This window comes from Oncorhynchus mykiss, chromosome 27 (assembly GCF_057628025.1).
Source record: "Oncorhynchus mykiss isolate SJ-2025 chromosome 27, ASM5762802v1, whole genome shotgun sequence".
In the NCBI taxonomy this organism is placed as follows: Eukaryota; Metazoa; Chordata; class Actinopteri; order Salmoniformes; family Salmonidae; genus Oncorhynchus; species Oncorhynchus mykiss.
The window spans coordinates 21,769,373-21,796,156 of NC_143048.1; the positions used below are offsets into that span (position 1 = coordinate 21,769,373).

The following is a 26,784-nucleotide window of genomic DNA, read 5'->3' on the forward strand; positions in this document are numbered from 1 at the left end:
AGATATCACTGAGGTGTACCACACTTGTCGTAAAGGAAGTCCAGTGGACTTTTCCACCTCCAAAACAAATGGCAACAATAATCATTCCTTGCCATATGTAGTAGCAACTACAATGCAACTAGTAAAGTGCTCTAATCATATGTTCCTGTAGGATATCTTTTCATAATAAATTGGTAGGACAACTGGTCCCCTTGAGTACCAGTACCAATACCACAGTCAGTCCAGCAACAATCAGTAAGAGGATTAGAGACCTCACAAGTCAAATTGCTATTGATAATAGTGACAGAGGAGTTAGTAGTCACTCAGATTGCAACACGTGTAAGGGAATCTCCAGAACACTCTTCTGATGGTCAACACGCATGCCACTAATAAATAGAACCCTCCATTCAGGAGGAAAGTTATTAGAAGTCATGAACCATGATCACACCGCGTATGACTGGTTCAGTGCTTAGAGAGCACTTCCGTCGTGAGGTTAGCTCCTCCGTGGATAACATAGCTATGAAATAGACTTCTTCATACCTATCGCCACTACAATAGTGGAAGACGCAGTGAAGACGCAGACTCCCTCTACACCAATTCTGACTGACTTTCAGGCATTGACCTGAAAATTACCTGATTAGACTCATTCTGAACAAGTTGTAGTCTACCAGGATACTTGGTTTTCTTCCTTTGTGTAAGCTTAAACGCACATGTACAACTGAATATCCAATTAGGATTTATGCCAGCATCACTTAAGGGGCCGAGCAAAACGCCAGCCTGGGTAAAATTGAAAATGTACCCTGAGGCCTTTGACACTAAACTCACCAATTTATCCCCAGAAGTTCATAGGCCATTCCTGTAGACTGCCCAAAACTAATGCCTTACAGCTGTAGACTTATCATGTACTGTAGTTATCAATTTAGGATAGTGCACTAAGCAAAACACTGCAAATTAAGAACGCCCTAGACATGACATTAGAGACATGCCATAATAGCCATGTTTCCAAGACCTTGGACGTATATAGAATACAGTCCAATTAGATGATTAAGGTGTGATAACTATATTTTGTATTTATCTTTTGTTTATGCTTTTTTAAATTAATTTTCAACATTTTCAACCATCAGTTAGTTCAACAACGCCGCTCATTTGGGAGGAAATGTAATTATATATTTCATGAGCATGTGTGTGTTGTTAACATCTGCCTAAGTTACTGCCCAGATCTTCCAGTCTGGATGACCAGACAACAGGTTCATTCCTGTGATGCTTTGCAGCTTCCAGAAAACCTACCAAGGTGGACCACCACAGGGGGACCGCAACAGCGATCAGTAACTGGACATCCTCTGCCCATCCTTGGAGCGGCCTGCTTCATTTGCATAAACCCTACCCGTGTCAACCACCAGAGGGGGACCACAATGATGGTCCACAACCAGGACAACCCACTGTCATTTTTATGTTGGTATGCAACTTGCAGGATAATCGCAGGATTGAAACCAACAAAGAGGGACTGTCATGATGTTGCCCTGTTGGGTGAGGTTTATGACCCCCCATAAATACCTTTCCCCCTTTTCTCTCCACTCTACAGAATGGACTCTTGGAAAGCCCTTTGTTAACATAGAGAGAGTATGGTAACATCAAAAGGTTGGGGAATGAAACAATATTTTCCTTTCTCAACCAGTTGAAAGTGTACTTAAAGAATATGATGTCAGATCAGTTGTTGTCTGGGACATTATATCTGATAATAGGATGACAAATTGTATCTTGGCAAGTCTACACATTCTGGTTATCAGATTCACATGGAATTGTTGTGCAATTTAAATGTTTAAATATGGAACTATTTGTGAAAAGATTAAATGTAATTTTTGCCTCCTAAATAAGATAATTGTTTCATAGTAAAACATCAGCCCACTCAGTGGCCACACCCAAGTGAACAGACATTGGTTGAGAACTATGAAACACGCCCTTCTCTCCCACAGTACAAAAGCCTGTTGACGGAAGTCAAACTCAGTTCCCGATGACGTGAAGACTGGTGTCCATACGTTTAAATGTCACGTTCTAACCTTAGTTCTTTTGTTATGTCTTTGTTTTAGTATGGTCAGGGTGTGAGTTGTCTATGTTTGATTTTCTATGATTTGGGATTTCTGTGTTTGGCCTGGTATGGTTCTCAATCAGAGGCAGCTGTCAATCGTTGTCCCTGATTGAGAACCATACTTAGGTAGCCAGGTTTCACCTTTGAGTTGTGGGTGATTGTTTTCTGTTTTGTGTCTGCACCAGACAGAACTGTTTCATTTCGTTCTCTTTGTTGGTTTATTCTTTAGTGTTCTGAGTTATAATAAATATCATGAACACTTACCATGCTGTGCATTGGTCCTCCGATCCTTCCTACTACGAGGAGGAAGACAACCGTTACATTAAAAGCGCTAATTTCAACTACAACCTAACAAAATTAACATTTAGTTCCTGAAATGTCAGGACTGCTGTCCTAATGTTTAAAAGGGCGAATTTCAAAGTGGAGGTGAAGATCACCATGCTGAAATGGTGAATTTTGACTAGACCAGACCGAATACAGCGCAAGCTGATTATGGCAAATTGCTATGAACTTTGAACGATTATTCACTTAAGAAGAAGTAATACCACCTAGACATTGAGCTATTAGCTGCAGCTGTAAACAAACGTGGCCTAGGAAAGGACAGACAATCTCAGAAGAACGACAGGGTACTTTAACGTATCCGTTCTACAACACTACGACCAGAAAGATTCTTCAAAGGACAATGGCGATCTCTGCTGGGTAAACCAGTCTTCCATCTTCGACCCATCTATCGAAGCGCAACTCAGAGTAAATATCTATATCTTGCATTTTCCTCTTCTGAATGGGTGTTTTTTAGAATACACCAAGATTCTGTATTTACTGTAGTATAGCTTCTCAAGGTCCGATAGAGATTAAATTCCTTTGTCCCTCAGTCTTCCCGCTCTTTCATTCAAACCCAACCCTCTTCCTTTGTGTAACCAGCCGTCATATCAGGTTAGCCCACTAGGGGCTTTACGTGACATGATTAGTAATCCATGTGTGATCTATTCTGTGTGTATATATATATGTCATTCTGTGATTATTTAGTAAATAAATAATGAAGCCAATTTGTGTTTTGCTGAGCTAGGGTTTGTGCAGATAACAAAGTACTTATGACAATCCGAATGAGACCGGTAGAGGTGGCGATTAATAATTGATTGCTATTAATATAAAAGATCTTCAGATCTTTAAGAGTGGATTCGGGAGATAACCGCTCTATATAAATGAATGCTTCCGTGGTGCCTTAGGTTATTAATGGTTTAATTATTGCATGGTTTAATTCAATCACGTAATCAATTAAACGTTAGATAATGTCACAGCCTGATCTGTTTCACCTGTGTTTGTGATTGTCTACACACACCTCCAGGTATCACCTGCTTTCCCCATTAGTCCCTTGGTACTTATTCCTGTGTTCCCTGTTTGTCTCTTGCCAGTTCGTCTTGTCTTGTGAAGTCAACCAGCGTGCTTTTCCATGCTCCTGTTTATTCTTATCTCTGTTTTTCTAGTCCTCCTGTTTTTTACCCTTGCCTGCCTTTACTCTGAACTTGCCTGCCACGCTATATCTCCTTGACTCTGACCTGGTTTATGATCTTTTGCCTGTCCACGACCTTTCTCTTGCCTGCCCCTTGGATTATAATAAATATCAGAGACTCGAACCATCTACCTCCCGTGTCTGCACCTGGGTCTCGCCCTGTGCCTTTTATAGGTAATTGATTTGATAAAATAGCATGTCATATAACTTAATCAGTCAGAGACACGACACAGTACTACCCTCTGGAGAGTCCTGAGGTTGTGGACGGTGCAGTTGCCATACATTGCGGCAATACAGCCGGACAGGATGCTCTCGATGGTGCATCTGAGGTCGTAGGGGTCTTAGGAGCCAAGACGGATTTCTTCAGCCTCCTGAGGCGCTGTTGCACCTTCTTTATCTTGCTGTTGATGTGAAGTGGCTGCAAAGAAAATATATTGACTTACTAGGATTTTTAAAAGACAAACTAAGTTTCTGTCTTGTCTGCTTGGACTCGAGATAAGTATACTGTAGTTGCGTTAATATTTTTGCAGGCAGTCATGTTTCTTTGATGAAAGTATTTGCAATTTTGACAGTATAATATAGTTTTGATGAATGTATTTAGTGTTTTGCAAAAGGCCACAGAGTTCTGTGTCTTGTGGACTCTGTTTTGAAAATTGAAAAATGCTCATACCCGATTGAGCAAAACTGTGATACTGGAATTCCAGGTTTGATTGAATTGGGCCTTTTATTGTATTTTATAATGGATTTAGACCGCCATCTACATTTACAACACAATATTACACATGGAGGTCAAACAGTAATGAACACACAGAGCATGTTGTACAATTATCTACTGTTGGGGATTTTCTGTTTCAGTTCCATTTGATTCCATAAAACCTCATGCAGATTAAAAAATCCATACAATGAGAGACAAAAACACAAAGTCTATACAAATATATGTAATAAAAATTCACAAAGCAATCCGTAAAGCTGTTCAAATGTTTCACGAAGTCCGAAGAGTTCTTTCAAAGTCCAGTGAGTTTTGCTTTGAACTCCTTCCCACATCTTGAACTTTGACAGATGAAATTTGTCTTCAGCTCATTCACATGTCCCCCCAAACCTTCTGTGAGTCTAATGGACAACAAATTCCTCTCATAGATTGAGACATTTCCTTTCTCTTCTGTTCTTTCACAAAAAAAAAACAGCACCAGACACATGATCACCGGTTTGCCTTATTTTCAAGGTAATATTAAAAACTAAATTAACATGTCAACTTAAACGGACCTAAAAGAGAAGCCAATACAAGTATCAACTTGTTTTCTAAACCCATTGACCTCGTAGCTTAATGTTGTTTTGTGTTGTCAAGAGCCTCTGGTTTAGGTGACATGGTGGATTGGGTGATGACAGGAGTTAACAAAATAGACTAAAAGCTGTGAGGAGGAAATGTGTGCAGCTTATTAGCAAAGAAAAAGTAGAAAGGGCAGATATAAATAACAAAGACATGGTACTTGGATCTGCCCCTCTAAGACAAATTTAGATTTCCTCTTTTAGTAAACCTGAGATTAGTGAGGAAGAAAACTGCACTTTGTCATCAACTACTAGATGTAAAAGTTTTTTTTATATACACAACACAAATGAACTTCTTGGCATAAAAAGTACTTGAAACTCTGAAAACATTTGGCACCTCATTTAGATTGGTCAATGAATGTCTCAAGACGTAATAGACTGGCGTCACTGGTTTTATGCAGAGTTCACAGAGGGACAAACAGCCCACTTTTGTAAACAGAATATCCCCAAGAGGACCACAGTGGTATTTCTCTCTCCAGGTTGGCACAGACACAGTTCAACTATGACATCTAGTCTCACCCACAATTAACAGTAAAGAAGAAAAATCCTTACTGCCAAAGACCACATTTTTACAGATCTCACACTGACTCAATCAACCCCATAGCACACAAATATAAACTTCCTTCTCATTAAAAGTTAGACAAATGTATTTTTTTATTCTTCAGCTAAATTGTTTCACAACCTATTCAAATCTATAATGACAAGTATATTCATTCGGAGAATGTCCTATTACCCAAAATAAACAGAATACAATTCAAACAGCTATGAAAAATAGACTTTTTTATTATAAAGTTAGTTCATTTACATATCATAAAATACAAATAAACAAATGCAACCATACCTGTACTGCTATGTTGACCATAGTCCATACATTTCACTTAGGACACCCTGATTGTCAATTATTATTTTCAGTTTAAAGACTTGAAGTTGACATTCAAAGCTGTATTCAAATAAATATCATTTTTTTGTGTTAGAGAGTGGATTATAGTTAAGTGCATGAAACTAATCGAATCAAATGTAAGTCAAAGTCATGACATTCCATCCACAAAAAGAATCACTTGTGTCATTCAATTCACCACAATTCTCTACATGTTTTTTGCTTATCATAATTTAAATATAAAAAACAACTCCTGAACTTCCCAAATGGTGGACTTGAGGATCTAAACCACAATAAACTACTCAAACTTGTTTTACTCTCAGGATTATTCTTAGTCTTCTCTGAGGTACGCCTCATGCACGTCATCACCACCCCTCTCTATGAAAGAGGCATACTCCGCCATCCTCTGGATATCCTCGGCCTGGGTCTCAGCCAGCTTTCTCTCAGCATCCGCAGATATCTGCCGGACCTCCTCCACCTGAACCTTGGCCACCTGCAAATTGTTCTTGGCTGTGACGGATGCATGCTCAGCTCCTGGGGAAAAAAGCAAGATGGTGGTATTTTAGTCATTTCACCATTACAGAGAAAATGGGCCAAAGATGAAACCTTCAATCCATGGTAAGACTGGGTGACATTGAGCAGGTACCCCTGTCCATCATCTCTCTATTGTGCTGCATCATGGGAATTAGAGTACATGGTGACCTGGAGTTTTAGTTCTTTACCATCAAAGCCCTATTGACTAACAGCTACTGATCCATACATTCGCCAAAGTGTGAGACTGACAGCTCTTGAAAGAGGGTGCACAAACAGCAAACTACAAAGTAGTGAAACAGAGATACACAAAACAAACAATGGGGGCCTTTCTCAGAGCTATCAGGTTTATTACGGCACTGACAGGTTAAGAATCACAGTGCTGACTGAGGAAAGTCATGGTGAGCAGGGAGCATCAGGTACTACACCACACTAACACTAGCTTGTGTATGTAGTTACAGTGCCTTGCGAAAGTATTCGGCCCCCTTGAACTTTGCGACCTTTTGCCACATTTCAGGCTTCAAACAAAAGATATAAAACTGTATTTTTTGTGAAGAATCAACAACAAGTGGGACACAATCATGAAGTGGAATGACATTTATTGGATATTTCAAACTTTTTTAACAAATCAAAAACTGAAAAATTGGGCGTGCAAAATTATTCAGCCCCTTTACTTTCAGTGCAGCAAACTCTCTCCAGAAGTTCAGTGAGGATCTCTGAATGATCCAATGTTGACCTAAATGACTAATGATGATAAATACAATCCACCTGTGTGTAATCAAGTCTCCGTATAAATGCACCTGCACTGTGATAGTCTCAGAGGTCCGTCAAAAGCGGAGAGAGCATCATGAAGAACAAGGAACACACCAGGCAGGTCCGAGATACTGTTGTGAAGAAGTTTAAAGCCGGATTTGGATACAAAAAGATTTCCCAAGCTTTAAACATCCCAAGGAGCACTGTGCAAGCGATAATATTGAAATGGAAGGAGTATCAGACCACTGCAAATCTACCAAGACCTGGCCGTCCCTCTAAACTTTCAGCTCATACAAGGAGAAGACTGATCAGAGATGCAGCCAAGAGGCCCATGATCACTCTGGATGAACTGCAGAGATCTACAGCTGAGGTGGGAGACTCTGTCCATAGGACAACAATCAGTCGTATATTGCACAAATCTGGCCTTTATGGAAGAGTGGCAAGAAGAAAGCCATTTCTTAAAGATATCCATAAAAAGTGTTGTTTAAAGTTTGCCACAAGCCACCTGGGAGACACACCAAACATGTGGAAGAAGGTGCTCTGGTCAGATGAAACCAAAATTGAACTTTTTGGCAACAATGCAAAATGTTATGTTTGGCGTAAAAGCAACACAGCTCATCACCCTGAACACATCATGCCCACTGTCAAACATGGTGGTGGCAGCATCATGGTTTGGGCCTGCTTTTCTTCAGCAGGGACAGGGAAGATGGTTAAAATTGATGGGAACATGGATGGAGCCAAACACAGGACCATTCTGGAAGAAAACCTGATGGAGTCTGCAAAAGACCTGAGACTGGGACGGAGATTTGTCTTCCAACAAGACAATGATCCAAAACATAAAGCAAAATCTACAATGGAATGGTTCAAAAATAAACATATCCAGGTGTTAGAATGGCCAAGTCAAAGTCCAGACCTGAATCCAATCGAGAATCTGTGGAAAGAACTGAAAACTGCTGTTCACAAATGCTCTCCATCCAACCTCACTGAGCTCGAGCTGTTTTGCAAGGAGGAATGGGAAAAAATTTCAGTCTCTCGATGTGCAAAACTGATAGAGACATACCCCAAGCGACTTACAGCTGTAATCGCAGCAAAAGGTGGCGCTACAAAGTATTAACTTAAGGGGGCTGAATAATTTTGCACGCCCAATTTTTCAGTTTTTGATTTGTTAAAAAAGTTTGAAATATCCAATAAATGTCGTTCCACTTCATGATTGTGTCCCACTTGTTGTTGATTCTTCACAAAAAAATACATATGAAAATACATATGTTTGAAGCCTGAAATGTGGCAAAAGGTCGCAAAGTTCAAGGGGGCCGAATACTTTCGCAAGGCACTATGTATCATTGTTGTGCAATTCAAGGTTGTGGTTCAGTTATTTTTAGTGAAACAGGTTGTATTGGTTTATTCGGATCCCATTAGCTTTTGCCAAAGCAGCAGCTATTCTTCCTGGGGTCCACACAAAAACACGACAAGTAACAAAACACTGACAGACAACAGTCGCACACATTTTTAACACAACCTTTTCACATACCAGTGTTGTACGCTTCCTCGGCTGCCATTTCACACAGGTTGACAGCATTAATCCAGTTTGACTCAAAGCGGTTGCATTCATCTAGTCTGCCACCAACCTGCCAGAACAGACAGAGAGAGAGAAACCCATCAGAACATTTTATTACTTTGAGAGTTTTATAGAGCTCAAACCGTATTTTTTTTTAGAACATAAATGATCAACTTTGATGAAAGGCAAGCAGGAGTGACTAAAGCATTTACTATGTGAGATTGTGAGAAGGTATATCAACATTTATTTGGAAATAAACAAGACACCCTAAAGACAGCTTTTCCAGATGAATGGATACAAATATTCATATTTTCTGAAAAAGTACTTTGCAAGACAAGAGTGTATTTTTGGTGTATTTGATTACACATTTCATTCACCTACCTCAACACGCTGACCAACGATCGCTTGCCAAATGGCATCCTGCTCAACAGTGGAGAGTTTTCCCAGTGAAGCCAGATATCTCCTCTGGAGGGCGATGAGGGTATGGAGAGCCTGAAGACAACGCAAACACATGGTCAAAAACATGAAGGGTCATTTAGGTAACATGATGCCATTGGCTTACTGGTTAAATTAGTATTTGATATTTCAAATGGCTAGAATTATAACACTGTACAACTTAGCATGAATGATAACAAAAATCCACTATGATTGCTTCAGGTACTTACTTTGGCATATTGTGTGATGGAGTCTACGAGAGCCTGAGTGGTCTGGGAGAGGTAAGTGTTTGCACTGTCTGTAACCATAGAGGATGCTCTTCGGATCAGGGATTCATGAGAGAGGTTCTCCACTTGCTGGATAGAGATAAACAGAAACGTTTAATACAAGAGCTGAAAGGGGGGATTTTTATGTTTCATGCATGTATATGATGTCAGCCTTATTCAAGTTGTTCAGCACAGAGAAAGAGAAAAGGTCATGTACCAGCATGAAGGGGACAGCGCTCAGCCCACTCCCAACACTCAAAGAGGCCAAGCTCGTTCTGGTAACATCTGTGAAACGCACAAGCCTCTGACGCGAGGGCTTCCTATTGTTGAGGACACTCGCTGCTGTGCTCCTGCAAGGTAATGAAAGAAAACAACAGCGCTGACATTAGCAAACAGTAGTTAATGCAAATCGATATTTATCTTAGACGAAACTGTTTATGTTTGCATACGAATATAATTCATTAGGGTGCAATGATGCAGTTGCTATTATAAAGTTATTTACCTGAAGAAATTGAGACAAGCAACGCTTCTTCTGAGCGCCGTCATATTGGTCCGGAGCAAAAGGAAGTCCGTCCGACTTTGTAGAAGTGCCCCAGTAGCACAAGCAGAGCATTGTCTAATAGCTTGCATTTTACTTGTAATGTGGTTGATTACTATTCAACTTAAATATAAGATATATAAGGTTACTTTTGTGATGTATTAATGTCTCAAATTATTTTTAAACCAAAATTCCTTTACCAGAATGATTTACCTTAGAAAGTAAGTATCTGTCGCCACCTAGTGGTAAAAAAAAAATAGTCAACCGCGTATGCTGTATTCCTGCTGTAGTCTTGTATTCTGATGCACAACTGTGCTTTCTGAATCCTGTAGACTCCCAAGGGTATTTATACGGCCACAGAACAAGCAGCCTCCCACCACACAGATGTATTGATTCCTGAAATGTGCCAACTAGACATTGCCTGAAGGTCCAGGAGGGGACCTATTACGCACATACTACGTAAGCATAAGGTTATGTAAATTGAACTCATCGGTCCCCTTAGAGGTTTTTTTTCTGGCAAACAGATATTTCAATATCAGCTTCAATAGTTACTTTATTGATTAATTTACTGATGAATCAGTGTCCCTCCAATTAAACTTAATGACAGGCAGTTCACCCCAAAATTTGTCAGACATTCACATCAAAAGTGATCTATTGTTGAGAAGAGTCCATGTTCCCCCACTACATCTGTCATGTAGATCTAGCTATAAAATAATTATTGTGATATGGTGCTTACTTCATTGAGAATGTATATGCAGTTTAAAATTGGCCATATGACAAAAAAAATGACCCCAAAAAGATGTATTTTGAACGTCTGTGAATGACGTTTTTTCAACTTTCATGAGGAACCGAAAATGAGCCTGATTTCAAAGTCCGGAAAATACGCCTTGTCACCTTTGGACACTTGGAAAATATGTATTTTCAAGGTCCAAAAAATACGTATTTTAAACATCCGGAAAATTGGCCATATGACCAAAATAAATTACAAAAATAAGTATATTGTGAACGTCTGTAAGTGACTTCTTTTCACCTCTCATTCAGAACCTAAAATGAACCTAACTTAAATGTTTGGAGAAGACGTCTTTTCAACATCATTTTGCTTACCATACATGAGTGATATATAAAAGAACAATGCAATATTCATTACATTTATTACCAGGTATGACTATAAATCAAATGTATTTATATAGCCCTTCGTACATCAGCTGATATCTCAAAGTGCTGTACAGAAACCCAGCCTAAAACCCCAAACAGCAAGCAATGCAGGTGTAGAAGCACGGTGGCTAGGAAAAACTCCCTAGAAAGGCCAAAACCTAGGAAGAAACCTAGAGAGGAACCAGGCTATGTGGGGTGGCCAGTCCTCTTCTGGCTGTGCCGGGTGGAGATTATAACAGAACATGGCCAAGATGTTCAAATGTTCATAAATTACCAGCATGGTCCAATAATAATAAGGCAGAACAGTTGAAACTGGAGCAGCAGCACTGCCAGGTGGACTGGGGACAGCAAGGAGTCATCATGTCAGGTAGTCCTGAGGCATGGTCCTAGGGCTCAGGTCCTCCGAGAGAGAGAAAGAAAGAGAGAAAGAGAGAATTAGAGAGAGCACACTTAAATTCACACAGGACACCGAATAGGACGGGAGAAGTACTCCAGATATAACAAACTGACCCTAGCCCCCCGTCACAAACTACTGCAGCATAAATACTGGAGGCTGAGACAGGAGGGGTCAGGAGACACTGTGGCCCCATCCGAGGACACCCCCGGACAGGGCCAAACTAAACAACCTTATTGTTTAGTATAACAACCAAAAAATATTCTTAGCATTTTGATCAGGCAACAAATAACACTAGCCTTTAGATGACAGAAAGGTGCATTATTTTTAGGTGACTGACAATTGAGTTCAGCCGCATGTCCCCTGTTCCGAAATTAAAATATTAATTTGTTTTTAATTGAGTATTTCATGATGGTATCACCTTGTTTGTTCATATTTACTCTTACCTTGTCTATCTTCTGATGATGTAGTCTTTTGGGAACATTGAAGAACTTGACCTCTTATGGTATGAGGTCATATTATGGGACTTACAGTAGTGTAGTTGTTGATACATTGTTTTGTAGAGATATACAGTATATCATTATGAGACTGGTTGTCTGAGAATGAGTGTCAGACGTTTTGCCATTGAGCAGCATCACAACCAGCTGCTGGGGGCTGAGGGGCTCATTAGGACAACTCAGATCTCTCTTTTACTTTAGCCTAATTAAGCTTGATGATAGAGAGTAAATACTGAGACCGGGCTCTCTCTGTACAGCAACAAATTGTTGTTGCTTTTCAAAACAAACAATGCACATTAGGCACTGCAAAATTATGAATAATTAATGACAAATGTTTATGATGTTCAAAAAGCCTTAATAAGCCACACAGGAGTTCTAGCAAGTCTTTCATCACCATTCGTATCATGAGGGACCAACACGGAGAAAAACAGATGAACAGTGAAGAGAACTAAGTCAGGCCCAGAGAGGATATGTTTTGGCTATGTTTTGGTGAGTCGCAGTATGATGTCTGGCTACTACCTCCACCCACAGTATGATGTCTGCCCATTGGCTACTAACAGTCAGGTACAGCAGGCTATGTTTTGGTCAGACGTACAGTACCAGTCAAAAGTTTGGACACAGCTAATCATTCAAGGGTTTTTCTTTATTTTTACTATTTTCTACATTGTAGAATAATATAGAAGACATCAAAACTATGAAATAACACATGGAATCATGTAACATGTAGTAAAGTGTTAAACAAATCAACAGTTATTTTATATTTGAGATTCTTCAATGTAGCCATCCTTTGCCTTGATGACACTCTTGGCATTCTCTCAACCAGCTTCATGAGGTAGTCACCTGGAATGCATTTCAATTAACAGGTGTGCCTTATTAAAAGTTAATTAGTGGAATTTCTTTCCTTCTTTCTACATTCATTGAATTTGTATTTATTAAATATTCTAAACATGCAATATACTTGCAGTGAAGCCACTCAACAACTGCATCATACCAGTCATCCAACAGATTCCCATTCAGAACAACACACAGAAGCATCCAGGGTCAATGCCCTGCTCAAGGGCATGTTGACCGATCTACCACCAGGCCAAAAAACGTGAACCCGAACCCTCCATGATCCCTGCCACAGTTCCCCAATAGCTGTCCCTCAACCATTAGAGACCCCTCCGACAGTCCCCCCCCGTCCCCCCCCGTCCCCCCCCAGGAATAGAAATTAAAATACAATTAATTCCATTCCCCACCCCCGAGAACCCCCCCCCCCAACAACCAAGAGAATGAACTAAAGAGAAAAAAGGAAAAGACAGAAGAAAACAGCAAACAACAATGCAAAAAAATAATAAAACAAAATAATACATTTAAAACAAAGGACATCAAGGACAACTAAAATCATAACAGCAATGCCAACTGTATATGTTTGTGTGCATGTCTGGCACTATTACATGTATGTGTGCGTTCGTGCATGTGTTTATTTGAATGAAAGTGTGTGTATATGCATGTGTACAAACTAGAGGTCGACCGATTATGATTTTTCAACACCGATAACGATTATTGGAGGACCAAAAAAAGCCGATACCGATTAATCGCCCGTTTTCTTTTATTTTTATGTATTTATTTGTAATAATGACAATTACAACAATAGTGAATTAACACTTTTATTTTAACTTAATATAATACATAAATAAAATCAATTTAGCCTCAAATACATAATGAAACATGTTCAATTTGTTTTAAATAATGCAAAAACAAAGTGTTGGAGAAGAAAGTAAAAGTGCAATATGTGCCATGTAAAAAAGCTAACGTTTAAGTTCCTTGCTCAGAACATGAGAACATATGAAAGCTGATGGTTCCTTTTAACATGAGTCTTCAATATTCCCAGGTAAGAAGTTTTAGGTTGTAGTTATTATAGGAATTATAGGACTATTTATCTCTATACCATTTGTATTTCATATACCTTTGACAATTGGATGTTCTTATAGTCCTCTTGACAATTCAAAACTCTCTAAGAAGTAGCTGTTATTTATTATTTTACACCTGGGGTTGCTATACGTTATTTTTACCCATTTTATAAGAGAATTACCGAAATGGAAAAAATCCAAGCATTTATAAATAAATTCCAGTCTTACGGTATCAAATGCCTTTCCAAAATCCGCCAAAAATACCATTCCTGGCTTCTTATATGTTTCATGATGTTCTATTATTTCTAGTAGTTGTATTTTATCTCCAATGTATCGTCCATGTAAAAAACTTGTCTGATCAGGATGAACAATACCTGGTAAAACCCTTTTCATTCTGAGTGCTATGCATTTTGCTAGTATTTTTGCATTACAACATTGAAGTGTGAGGGGCCTCCAGTTTTTTAGATAGACTGGGTCTTTATATTTGTCATCTGGGTCTTATTTTAATAATAGAAAAATCAGACCTGAGTACCTGACAGACTACCATTTCTATAGGAGTAGTTAAAACAATCTAACAATGGAGCTTTTAGTATATCAAAAAATACCGGTATGCCGTCAAGCCCTGGGGTTTTTCCAGACTGAAAGGATTTAATAGCCTGAAAAAGCTCTTCCTCTGTAATTTGGCCTTCACACTGATCTTTCTGTACATTTGTTAATTTTCAGTTTTTTATATTATTTGGAAAGAATTCCTTACCGTAATCTTCATTCAGTGGGAAAGAATGAGATGGAGAAGAGAACATCTGCCTAAAATAATTAGCTTCCTCTTTTAAAATATAATTTGTAGAGTCATAGATGACTCCGTCTTCAGTAACGAGTTTCTGCAAATACTTTTTGTTCCTGTATTGGAGAGTCAGGAACAATTTTGTGCATTTTTCTCCATATTCCATCCAGTTTGCTTTATTTTTATAACAGATTACATTAGATCATTCTTGAATAAGTTCCTCGGGTTCTTTTTGTTTTTCCTCTAACTTATTTTGTATCTCTGTAGTATCGTTTTTATTGCTATCTACCTGTACTATTAGTTCATGGATTTCCCTTGTTAGTCTGGTCTCTTTAGCCAGAAATTGCTTTTTTATTATTGATGAATATTGAATTGAATGACCCCTGAAGGTACATTTAAAGGTATCCCAAACGATAAGGGGATTTGCTGAACCTATATTATACTGGAAAGTTTCAATTATAAATAATTTTAGTTAAAAATAAGTTGTCCCCCAATAAACTTTGATAAAATTTCCAATATCCCCGTCCACGTGGAAAATCTATGGGAGTTATGTAAAGGCCAATTAGATGATGATCCGATCGCATTCTGTCTCCTATTAAAGCTTTTTAAACCTTTGATGCAAGAGAGAAAGAGACAAGAAAGTAGTCAAGACGACTAGCTTGATTAAATCTCCTCCATGTATTTCTCACTAGGTCGGGGTATTTTAGTCTCCAAATATCCACTATTTCTAATGTGTCTGTAATATTTGTGATTTCCTTAAGGGCACGGTGATGATAGTTTGTAGAGTGATTACCTTTACTGTCCATTGAGGTACTTAACACTGTGTTATAGTCTCCTACCATAATGATTAGATCATTTGTTGCCTGTAAGTTCAATAAATTGGTATACATGTTTTTGAAGAAGTGTGGATCATCCTGATTTGGTAGGGGTGGTATACAGAACATAGCCCTATTTGGTAAAAGACCAAGTCCATATTATGGCAAGAACAGCTCAAATAAGCAAAGAGAAATGACAGTCCATCATTACTTTAAGACATGAAGGTCAGTCAATAAGGAACATTTCAAGAACTTTGAAAGTTTCTTCAAGTGCAGTCGCAAAAACCATCAAGCGCGATGATGAAACTGGCTCTCATGAGGACCACCACAGGAAAGGTTCAAGTAACAGACATATCTCAAAATCAACTGTTCAGTGGAGACTGCGTGAATCTGGCCTTCATGGTCGAATTGCTGCAAAGAAACCTTACTAAACACCAATAATAAGAAGATAATTTATTGTGCCAAGAAACACGAGGAATGGACATTAGACAGGTGGAAATCTGTCCTTTGGTCTGATGAGTCCAAATTTGAGATTTTTGGTTCCAACCGCCTTGTCTTTGTGAGACACAGAGTAGGTGAACAGATGATCTCCGCATGTGTGATTCCAACCGTGAAGCATGGAGGACGGGGTGTGATGGTGTGGGGATGCTTTGCTTGTGACAAGGTTGGGGATTTATTTAAAATTCAATGTGCACTTAACTAGCATGGCTACCACAGTATTGTGCAGCGATACGCAATCCCATCTGGTTTGTGCTTAGTGGAACTATCATTTGTTTTTCAACCGGGACTATGACTCAAAACACACCTCCATGCTGTGTAAGGGCTAATTGACCAAGGAAAGGATGGAATGCTGCATCAGATGACCTGGCCTCCACGATCACCCAACCTCAACCCAATTGAGATGGTTTGGGATGAGTTGGACCGCAGAGTGAAGGAAGAGCAGCCAACAAGTGCTCAGCATATGTGGGAACTCCTTCAAGACTGTTGGAAAAGCCTTCCTCGTGAAGCTGGTTGAGAGAATGCCAATAGTGTACAAAGCTGTCATTAAAGCAAAGGATAGCTACTTTGAAGAATCTCAAACATTTGTTTAACACTTTTTTGGTTACTACATGATTCTATATGTGTTATTTCATAGTTTTGATGTCTTCACTATTATTCTACAATGTAAAAAATAGGAAAAATAAAGAAACTCTTGAATGAGTAGGTGTGTCCAAACTTTTGACTGGTACTGTAGTTTTGACGGTAACCTTCTCAGCTGGCTGATAGGTAGATGGATGGGAAGCCTTCTAGTGTATTAGAAATGATCCTCTACAGCATATGCATAGTAGTGGTCACCAAACTTGGTCCCGCAGAGCAGCATGGTACAGACATTGTGTTGCAGCAGCCAAAGACCAAAACAAATAATCAACCCATGGTCAAAGCTATATGACCAGCCTAAGGTGTTTTATTGCTGGGTTAGAAAAAAACATGCACACCCTGTTGCTATCTAGGACTAGGTTTGGTGACTTCTGTTGTGTACAATTGAAACAGTTTTTCTGGGGAACACAAGTCAAGAGTCCTCTGCCTTTTGAATCTGTACTGCAGGTCATCACACAGCTATACTTGTTTTGACCTCAACAAACTGTGCAGGTTCAGTTCCTGAGAATGACATCATACACCTCCAAATAGCATTCCCTCAAGGCTGTCATATAGCACTCCATTCAAAAGGGGAGTAGGCCTCACAGCAAGAAACAAAACAAAGTTTGAGTAGCATTCAGCATGTAGTGTTTATTTTCCTATGTTTGACTATTACATAGCATGATAGTTTGCACCATGCAGTGGTGTAAAGTATTTAAGTAAAAATACTTAAAAAATACTACCTAAGTTGTTTTTTTCGGTATCTGTACTTTACTTTACTATTTATGTTTTACTATTACTCCACTACATTCCTAAAGAAAATAATGTACTTTATACTCCATACATTTTCCCTGATACCCAAAAGTACTTGTTATATTTTGAATGCTTAGCAGGACAGGAGAATTGTCCTATTCACGCCCTTATCAAGAGAAAATCCCTGGTCATCCCTATTGCATCTGATCTGGCGGACTCACTAAACACAAATTCTTCATTTGTAAATTATTGTGTTGTGTTGAGTGTTGGGGTGTGTCCACTGGCTATCCATAAATCTAAAAAACAAGAAAATGGTGCCGTCTGGATTGATTTAATATAAGGAATTTGAAATGATTTATACTTTTACTTTTGATACTTAAGTATATTTAAAACCAAATACTTTTAGGAAAATGACCTATTTACCTGATTTATTTCATATTAATGGTTAACAATTAATTAAACTAATAGTAAGACATTTCTGTCCTACTAGTGTCTGTGTTTTTATGGTCTCCACTCTAGTTCCCTGCAGCTAATCTGGGCGTATGGTCGCCAGGGATGGCTTGAGCTGACAAATGAGTTAAAGACTGCATTACATAGACAAGAATGTGTTTTACTAGGGATAGCTTAGGAGAAGAACAATCCCTCATTGTCTCAAAATCATCCTTGCGTCTGGCAAACTTATCCAGGGTGGGGTTAACACAACAACCCCGTGCAGATAATGACAGGATGAACCCAGAGTGACTTATGATGCCCTCAATCTGCATGGGATGGGTGGAACCAATCACGACTAAGCATTTTTAGTGTCAGCTTTATATAGTACTCTGCATTTGTATAAAGATTAGGTTTCTTGGTCCAACACTCAAGGGTGTGGGTTCGACCAGCCTTATTATTGCAATAATGAATCAATATTAAATAAAGATGATTGTTTGAAGAAATGTCAAAGTCTCTCTCAGTACTGAATTTCCACAACATTTTTTACTGGGTGACATTCACTTTTACTAATAGGTCAGTTTTTAATAAGGTATATTTACTTTTACTCAAGTATGACAATTGGGTACTTTTTCTCCCACTGGCACCATAAATCCAGAACATGCTGCATGTGAGTGAAGAGAACTTGCCTCTGTGTTTGTATGTGTCTGAGGAATAAGAACCTCAAAGGGCTATCTACTAGTGATGCCCGGGTCAGCTGTTTGTTCAGCCGCACCCGCCCGCAATTTTTAATAACCCATCCGCAACTGCCCAGCTATATGTGGTAAAACGGGTGCAAACTCAATATTAGGAAGTTGTTCCTAATGTTTGGTATACTCAGTCTATATCAGTCCACATATTTTTGTTAACCAAAATCGGCACTCTCATACAACATACAACGAGTAAAACCTCCCACTTTGCCTCTTCCTCTCTGTCTATAATTATATTTGTCATGTATTGTCATGTTGTGTCTTGTTTCTGTCCTTTCCCTTCACCCTGTCTCCCTCTGCTGGTCGTTATTAGGTTACCTTTTCTCCCCCTCTTTCCCCCAGCTGTTCCTTGTCTCCTCCTAACTACCTCGTCACCCCTTTTCCCACCTGTTCCCTTTTTCCCTCTGATTAGTCCTCTATATCTCTCTCTGTTTTTGTTCCTGTCTTTGTCGGATTCTTGTTTGTGTTATTCATGCCTGAACCAGACTATCGTCATGTTTGCTGCAACCTTGTCCTGTCCTGTCGGAATCTGCCGGTCCATCTGAGCCTACCTATGTTTTGTTATTAAAGAAGCTCTGTTTACGTTAATTCGCTTTTGGGTCCTCATTCACGCACCGTAACAGAAGAATCCGACCAAGAATGGACCCAGCGACTTCGGATCCTCTCCACTCAGCCGTCGAGATCCAGGGAGCGATGCTAGGCAGACACGAGCAGGAATTGTCTGCTGCTCGACATGCCGTTGAGACCCTGGCCACCCAAGTCTCCAACCTCACAGAACAGGTTCACCATCTCCGCCTCGATCCACCGGCCACTTCCAGGGCTTTCGAATCTCCGGAGCCCAGAATCAATAACCCGCCGTGTTACTCTGGGGAGCCCACTGAATGCCGCTCGTTCCTCACCCAGTGTGATATTGTGTTTTCTCTCCAGCCCAACACTTACTCCAGGAGCACTGCTCGTGTCGCCTACGTCATATCTCTCCTTACTGGACGGGCTCGTGAGTGGGGCACGGCAATCTGGGAGGCAAGGGCTGAGTGTACTAACCAGTATCAGGACTTTAAGGAGGAGATGATACGGGTTTTTGATCGATCTGTTTTTGGGGAGGAGGCTTCCAGGGCCCTGTCTTCCCTATGTCAAGGTAATCGATCCATAACAGACTACTCTATTGAGTTTCGCACTCTTGCTGCCTCCAGTGGCTGGAACGAGCCGGCTTTGCTCGCTCGTTTTCTGGAGGGTCTCCGCGCAGAGGTAAAGGATGAGATTCTCTCCCGGGAGGTTCCTTCCAGCGTGGATTCCTTGATTGAACTCGCTATTCGCATTGAGCGACGGGTTGATCTTCGTCACCGAGCTCCTGGAAAGGAGCTCGCGTTCTCCGTTGCCCCCCTCTCCGCATCACTACCATCTTCCTCTGCCGGCTCGGGTGCTGAGCCTATGCAGCTGGGAGGTATCCGCATCTCGACTAAGGAGAGGGAACGGAGAATCACCAACCGCCTCTGTCTCTATTGCGGTTCTGCTGGTCATTTTGTCACTTCATGTCCAGTAAAAGCCAGAGCTCATCAGTAAGCGGAGGGCTACTGGTGAGCGCTACTACTCCTGTCTCTTCTTCAAGATCCTGCACTACCTTGTCGGTCCATCTACGCTGGACCGGTTCGTCAGCTTCCTGCAGTGCCTTAATAGACTCTGGGGCGGAGGGCTGTTTTATGGACGAGACCTGGGCTCGGGAACATGACATTCCTCTCAGACAGTTAAGGGAGTCCACGGCCTTGTTCGCCCTGGATGGTAGTCCTCTCCCCAGGATTCAGCGTGAGACGCTACCTTTAACCCTCACTGTTTCTGGTAATCATAGCGAAACCATTTCTTTTTTAATTTTTCGTTCACCTTTTACACCTGTTGTTTTGGGCCATCCCTGGCTAGTTTGTCATAATCCTTCCATTAATTGGTCTAGTAATTCTATCCTCTCCTGGAACGTCTCTTGTCATGTGAAATGTTTAATGTCTGCTATCCCTCCTGTTTCCTCTGTCTCTTCTTCACAGGAGGAGCCTGGTGATTTGACAGGGGTGCCGGAGGAATATCACGATCTGCGCACGGTGTTCAGTCGGTCCAGGGCCACCTCTCTTCCCCCACACCGGTCGTATGATTGTAGTATTGATCTCCTTCCGGGAACCACTCCCCCCCGGGGTAGACTATACTCTCTGTCGGCTCCCGAACGTAAGGCTCTCGAAGATTATTTGTCTGTAGCTCTTGCCGCCGGTACCATAGTCCCCTCCTCCTCTCCCGCCGGAGCGGGGTTTTTTTTTGTTAAGAAGAAGGACGGGTCCCTGCGCCCCTGCATAGATTATCGAGGGCTGAATGACATAACAGTGAAGAAACGTTATCCGCTTCCTCTTATGTCTTCAGCCTTCGAGATCCTGCAGGGAGCCAGGTTTTTCACTAAGTTGGACCTTCGTAACGCTTACCATCTCGTGCGCATCAGGATGGGGGACGAGTGGAAGACGGCGTTTAACACTCCGTTAGGGCACTTTGAATACCGGGTTCTTCCTTTCGGCCTCGCTAACGCTCCAGCTGTCTTTCAGGCATTAGTCAATGATGTCCTGAGAGACATGCTGAACATCTTTGTTTTCGTTTACCTTGACGATATCCTGATTTTTTCACCGTCACTCCAGATTCATGTTCAGCACGTTCGACGTGTCCTCCAGCGCCTTTTAGAGAATTGTCTTTTTGTGAAGGCTGAGAAGTGCTCTTTTCATGCCTCCTCCGTCACATTTCTCGGTTCTGTTATTTCCGCTGAAGGCATTAAGATGGATCCCGCTAAGGTCCAAGCTGTCATTGATTGGCCCGTCCCTAAGTCACGCGTCGAGCTGCAGCGCTTTCTCGGCTTCGCGAACTTCTATCGTCGTTTCATCCGTAATTTCGGTCAGGTGGCAGCTCCTCTCACAGCCCTTACTTCTGTCAAAACGTGCTTTAAGTGGTCCGTTTCCGCCCAGGGAGCTTTTGATCTCCTCAAGAATCGTTTTACATCCGCACCTATCCTTGTTACACCTGACGTCACTAGACAGTTCGTTGTCGAGGTTGACGCGTCAGAGGTGGGCGTGGGAGCCATTCTTTCTCAGCGCTCCCTCTCTGACGACAAGGTCCACCCTTGCGCGTATTTTTCTCATCGCCTGTCGCCGTCGGAACGTAACTATGATGTGGGAAACCGCGAATTGCTCGCCATCCGCTTAGCCCTAGGCGAATGGCGACAGTGGTTGGAGGGGGCGACCGTTCCTTTTGTCGTTTGGACTGACCATAGGAACCTTGAGTACATCCGTTCTGCCAAACGACTTAATGCGCGTCAGGCGCGCTGGGCGCTGTTTTTCGCTCGTTTCGAGTTCGTGATTTCTTATCGTCCGGGCTCTAGGAACACCAAGCCTGATGCTTTATCTCGTCTCTTCAGTTCTTCAGTAGCCTCCACTGACCCCGAGGGGATTCTCCCTGAGGGGAGTGTTGTCGGGTTGACTGTCTGGGGAATTGAGAGGCAGGTAAAGCAAGCACTCACTCAAACTCCGTCGCCGCGCGCTTGTCCTAGGAACCTTCTTTTCGTTCCCGTTCCTACTCGTCTGGCCGTTCTTCAGTGGGCTCACTCTGCCAAGTTAGCCGGCCATCCTGGCGTTCGGGGTACGCTTGCTTCCATTCGCCAGCGTTTTTGGTGGCCCACCCGGGAGCATGACACGCGTCGCTTCGTGGCTGCTTGTTCGGTCTGCGCGCAGACTAAGTCCGGTAACTCCCCTCCTGCCGGCCGTCTCAGGCCGCTTCCCATTCCCTCTCGACCGTGGTCTCACATCGCCTTAGATTTTGTCACCGGACTGCCTTCGTCAGCGGGGAAGACTGTTATTCTTACGGTTGTCGACAGGTTCTCTAAGGCGGCTCATTTTATTCCCCTTGCTAAGCTTCCTTCTGCTAAAGAGACGGCACAAATCATCATCGAGAATGTTTTCAGAATTCATGGCCTTCCGTCAGACGTCGTTTCGGACAGAGGTCCGCAATTCACGTCTCAATTTTGGAGGGAGTTTTGCCGTTTGATTGGGGCTTCCGTCAGTCTCTCTTCCGGCTTTCACCCCCAGTCTAACGGTCAAGCAGAACGGGCCAATCAGACTATTGGTCGCATCTTACGCAGTCTTTCTTTTCGCAACCCTGCGTCTTGGTCAGAACAGCTCCCCTGGGCAGAATACGCCCACAACTCGCTTCCTTCGTCTGCGACCGGGCTATCTCCTTTTCAGAGTAGCCTCGGGTACCAGCCTCCGCTGTTCTCATCTCAGTTCGCCGAGTCCAGCGTCCCCTCCGCTCAGGCTTTTGTCCAACGTTGCGAGCGCACCTGGAAGAGGGTCAGGTCTGCACTTTGCCGTTATAGGGCGCAGACTGTGAGAGCTGCTAATAAGCGTAGAACTAAGAGTCCTAGATATTGTCGCGGTCAGAGAGTTTGGCTCTCCACTCAGAACCTTCCCCTTAAGACCGCTTCTCGCAGGTTGACCCCGCGGTTCATTGGTCCGTTCCGTATTTCTCGGATCATTAATCCTGTCGCAGTGCGACTTCTTCTTCCGCGATATCTTTGTCGCGTCCACCCGGTCTTCCATGTCTCCTGTGTCAAGCCCGTTCTTCGCGCCCCCGCTCGTCTTCCCCCCCCCCCCCATCCTTGTCGAGGGCACACCCATCTACAGGGTCCGTAGGATTTTGGACATGCGTCCTCGGGGCCGTGGTCATCAGTACCTAGTAGATTGGGAGGGGTACGGTCCTGAGGAGAGGAGTTGGGTTCCCTCTCGGGACGTGCTGGACCGTGCGCTGATCGATGATTTCCTCCGTTGCCGCCAGGTTTCCTCCTCGAGTGCGCCAGGAGGCGCTCGGTGAGTGGGGGGGTACTGTCATGTATTGTCATGTTGTGTCTTGTTTCTGTCCTTTCCCTTCACCCTGTCTCCCTCTGCTGGTCGTTATTAGGTTACCTTTTCTCCCCCTCTTTCCCCCAGCTGTTCCTTGTCTCCTCCTAACTACCTCGTCACCCCTTTTCCCACCTGTTCCCTTTTTCCCTCTGATTAGTCCTCTATATCTCTCTCTGTTTTTGTTCCTGTCTTTGTCGGATTCTTGTTTGTGTTATTCATGCCTGAACCAGACTATCGTCATGTTTGCTGCAACCTTGTCCTGTCCTGTCGGAATCTGCCGGTCCATCTGAGCCTACCTATGTTTTGTTATTAAAGAAGCTCTGTTTACGTTAATTCGCTTTTGGGTCCTCATTCACGCACCGTAACAGAAGAATCCGACCAAGAATGGACCCAGCGACTTCGGATCCTCTCCACTCTGTCATATAGCACTCCATTCAAAAGGGGAGTAGGCCTCACAGCAAGAAACAAAACAAAGTTTGAGTAGCATTCAGCATGTAGTGTTTATTTTCCTATGTTTGACTATTACATAGCATGATAGTTTGCACCATGCAGTGGTGTAAAGTATTTAAGTAAAAATACTTAAAAAATACTACCTAAGTTGTTTTTTTCGGTATCTGTACTTTACTTTACTATTTATGTTTTACTATTACTCCACTACATTCCTAAAGAAAATAATGTACTTTATACTCCATACATTTTCCCTGATACCCAAAAGTACTTGTTATATTTTGAATGCTTAGCAGGACAGGAGAATTGTCCTATTCACGCCCTTATCAAGAGAAAATCCCTGGTCATCCCTATTGCATCTGATCTGGCGGACTCACTAAACACAAATTCTTCATTTGTAAATTATTGTGTTGTGTTGAGTGTTGGGGTGTGTCCACTGGCTATCCATAAATCTAAAAAACAAGAAAATGGTGCCGTCTGGATTGATTTAATATAAGGAATTTGAAATGATTTATACTTTTACTTTTGATACTTAAGTATATTTAAAACCAAATACTTTTAGGAAAATGACCTATTTACCTGATTTATTTCATATTAATGGTTAACAATTAATTAAACTAATAGTAAGACATTTCTGTCCTACTAGTGTCTGTGTTTTTATGGTCTCCACTCTAGTTCCCTGCAGCTAATCTGGGCGTATGGTCGCCAGGGATGGCTTGAGCTGACAAATGAGTTAAAGACTGCATTACATAGACAAGAATGTGTTTTACTAGGGATAGCTTAGGAGAAGAACAATCCCTCATTGTCTCAAAATCATCCTTGCGTCTGGCAAACTTATCCAGGGTGGGGTTAACACAACAACCCCGTGCAGATAATGACAGGATGAACCCAGAGTGACTTATGATGCCCTCAATCTGCATGGGATGGGTGGAACCAATCACGACTAAGCATTTTTAGTGTCAGCTTTATATAGTACTCTGCATTTGTATAAAGATTAGGTTTCTTGGTCCAACACTCAAGGGTGTGGGTTCGACCAGCCTTATTATTGCAATAATGAATCAATATTAAATAAAGATGATTGTTTGAAGAAATGTCAAAGTCTCTCTCAGTACTGAATTTCCACAACATTTTTTACTGGGTGACATTCACTTTTACTAATAGGTCAGTTTTTAATAAGGTATATTTACTTTTACTCAAGTATGACAATTGGGTACTTTTTCTCCCACTGGCACCATAAATCCAGAACATGCTGCATGTGAGTGAAGAGAACTTGCCTCTGTGTTTGTATGTGTCTGAGGAATAAGAACCTCAAAGGGCTATCTACTAGTGATGCCCGGGTCAGCTGTTTGTTCAGCCGCACCCGCCCGCAATTTTTAATAACCCATCCGCAACTGCCCAGCTATATGTGGTAAAACGGGTGCAAACTCAATATTAGGAAGTTGTTCCTAATGTTTGGTATACTCAGTCTATATCAGTCCACATATTTTTGTTAACCAAAATCGGCACTCTCATACAACATACAACGAGTAAAACCTCCCACTTTGCCTCTTCCTCTCTGTCTATAATTATATTTGTCATGTATTGTCATGTTGTGTCTTGTTTCTGTCCTTTCCCTTCACCCTGTCTCCCTCTGCTGGTCGTTATTAGGTTACCTTTTCTCCCCCTCTTTCCCCCAGCTGTTCCTTGTCTCCTCCTAACTACCTCGTCACCCCTTTTCCCACCTGTTCCCTTTTTCCCTCTGATTAGTCCTCTATATCTCTCTCTGTTTTTGTTCCTGTCTTTGTCGGATTCTTGTTTGTGTTATTCATGCCTGAACCAGACTATCGTCATGTTTGCTGCAACCTTGTCCTGTCCTGTCGGAATCTGCCGGTCCATCTGAGCCTACCTATGTTTTGTTATTAAAGAAGCTCTGTTTACGTTAATTCGCTTTTGGGTCCTCATTCACGCACCGTAACAATATTTATGCAGCTTGTCTTCTGTCATTACTTGTTGCCCTAAAATACTAAATAAACTCTTGCTCACCAGAATAATGTTATGAATCGATAGAATTAAGGCTTTAATCTAGTTGACATGAGTAAAGTTATTTTTCATCTCTCATGCAGCAAAGACATTTAGGGACTGGGGAGAAAATGAAATGACTCCAAATGACATCAGTTTGACCGGTTTTAAGGAAATGAAAACCTGTTAAAACGACTCAACATGTTTCTGATAATATTTCAGTTCAGCTTGTATGCATATTTTATGTGGTTGAAATACTGTCAGCTTTTATGATGCTGATAAAGATAGCACCTTTACAGATGTCACTAACCATTCTCTCAAGATGCTAAAAAAAAGAAAAAATATTTCTCCACCCTTGTTCCGAGTCCAAATTTACATTTGGTCAAATTACTGCAAGAAATGCTTAATTCTGCAGGAGTTAACGTTATATTAGGCTATGTGAGCGGTTATAGACTTACAGTCAGTGTCCAGATTTCAGGCTACTATGGGTGATTTATTGTGTTTCGTCTTGTCTAGGGGTTTTATTAGATTAATGGGGTTGTGTTCAGTTTAGTTTGCATAGGTAAGTCTATGGTTGCCTAGAGTGGTTCTCAATCAGAGGCAGGTGTTTATTGTTGTCTCTGATTGGGAACCATATTTAGGCAGCCATATTCTTTGGGTATTTTGTGGGTGATTGTTTCCTGTCTTTGTGTTTTATGCACCAGTTAGGACTGTTACGGTTTTCACGTTTATTGTTTTGTAGTTTGTTCATGTTTTGAGTTTTCTTATTAAAGAACCATTAACTATAACCACGCGGCATTTTGGTCCGCCTCTCCTTCACAGGAAGAAAGCCGTGACAGAATCACCCACCACAACAGGACCAATTGGCGTGGTGACAGGCAGCGGCAGGAGGAGCAGCGATGTCAGGATTATTGGACTTGGGAGCAAAATCTGGACTATACGACTTGGGAAGAGATAGACAGGTGGGCGGTCGACCCAGGGAGAGTGCCGGAGCT

At 41.6% G+C, this 26,784-nt stretch overlaps 1 protein-coding gene across 1 annotated transcript; it reads right to left on the minus strand.

Moving 5' to 3' along the window:
* Window positions 1–5,664: 5,664 nt before the first annotated feature.
* On the minus strand, window positions 5,665–10,254 carry diabloa (diablo, IAP-binding mitochondrial protein a). The gene is made up of 6 exons (XM_021587953.3): window positions 9,821–10,254; window positions 9,536–9,668; window positions 9,283–9,408; window positions 8,999–9,109; window positions 8,591–8,687; window positions 5,665–6,312 (listed from the first exon to the last, which is right to left on the minus strand). Exons 1-6 carry the CDS (start codon window positions 9,946–9,948, stop codon window positions 6,110–6,112), a joined length of 798 nt encoding a protein of 265 aa, XP_021443628.3. The 5' UTR covers window positions 9,949–10,254; the 3' UTR covers window positions 5,665–6,109.
* Window positions 10,255–26,784: the final 16,530 nt, after the last annotated feature.

Coding starts and splice junctions, on each gene's coding strand:
- diabloa (XM_021587953.3), bottom strand. CDS start 9,948: ATGCAAGCTATTAGACAATGCTCTGCTTGTGCTACTGGGGCACTTCTA. Junction 8,688..8,998: donor TCGTTGGTCAGCGTGTTGAG/GTAGGTGAATGA, acceptor CTGTTCTGGCAG/GTTGGTGGCAGACTAGATGA. Junction 6,313..8,590: donor CGAGGAAGCGTACAACACTG/GTATGTGAAAAG, acceptor TTTTTTCCCCAG/GAGCTGAGCATGCATCCGTC.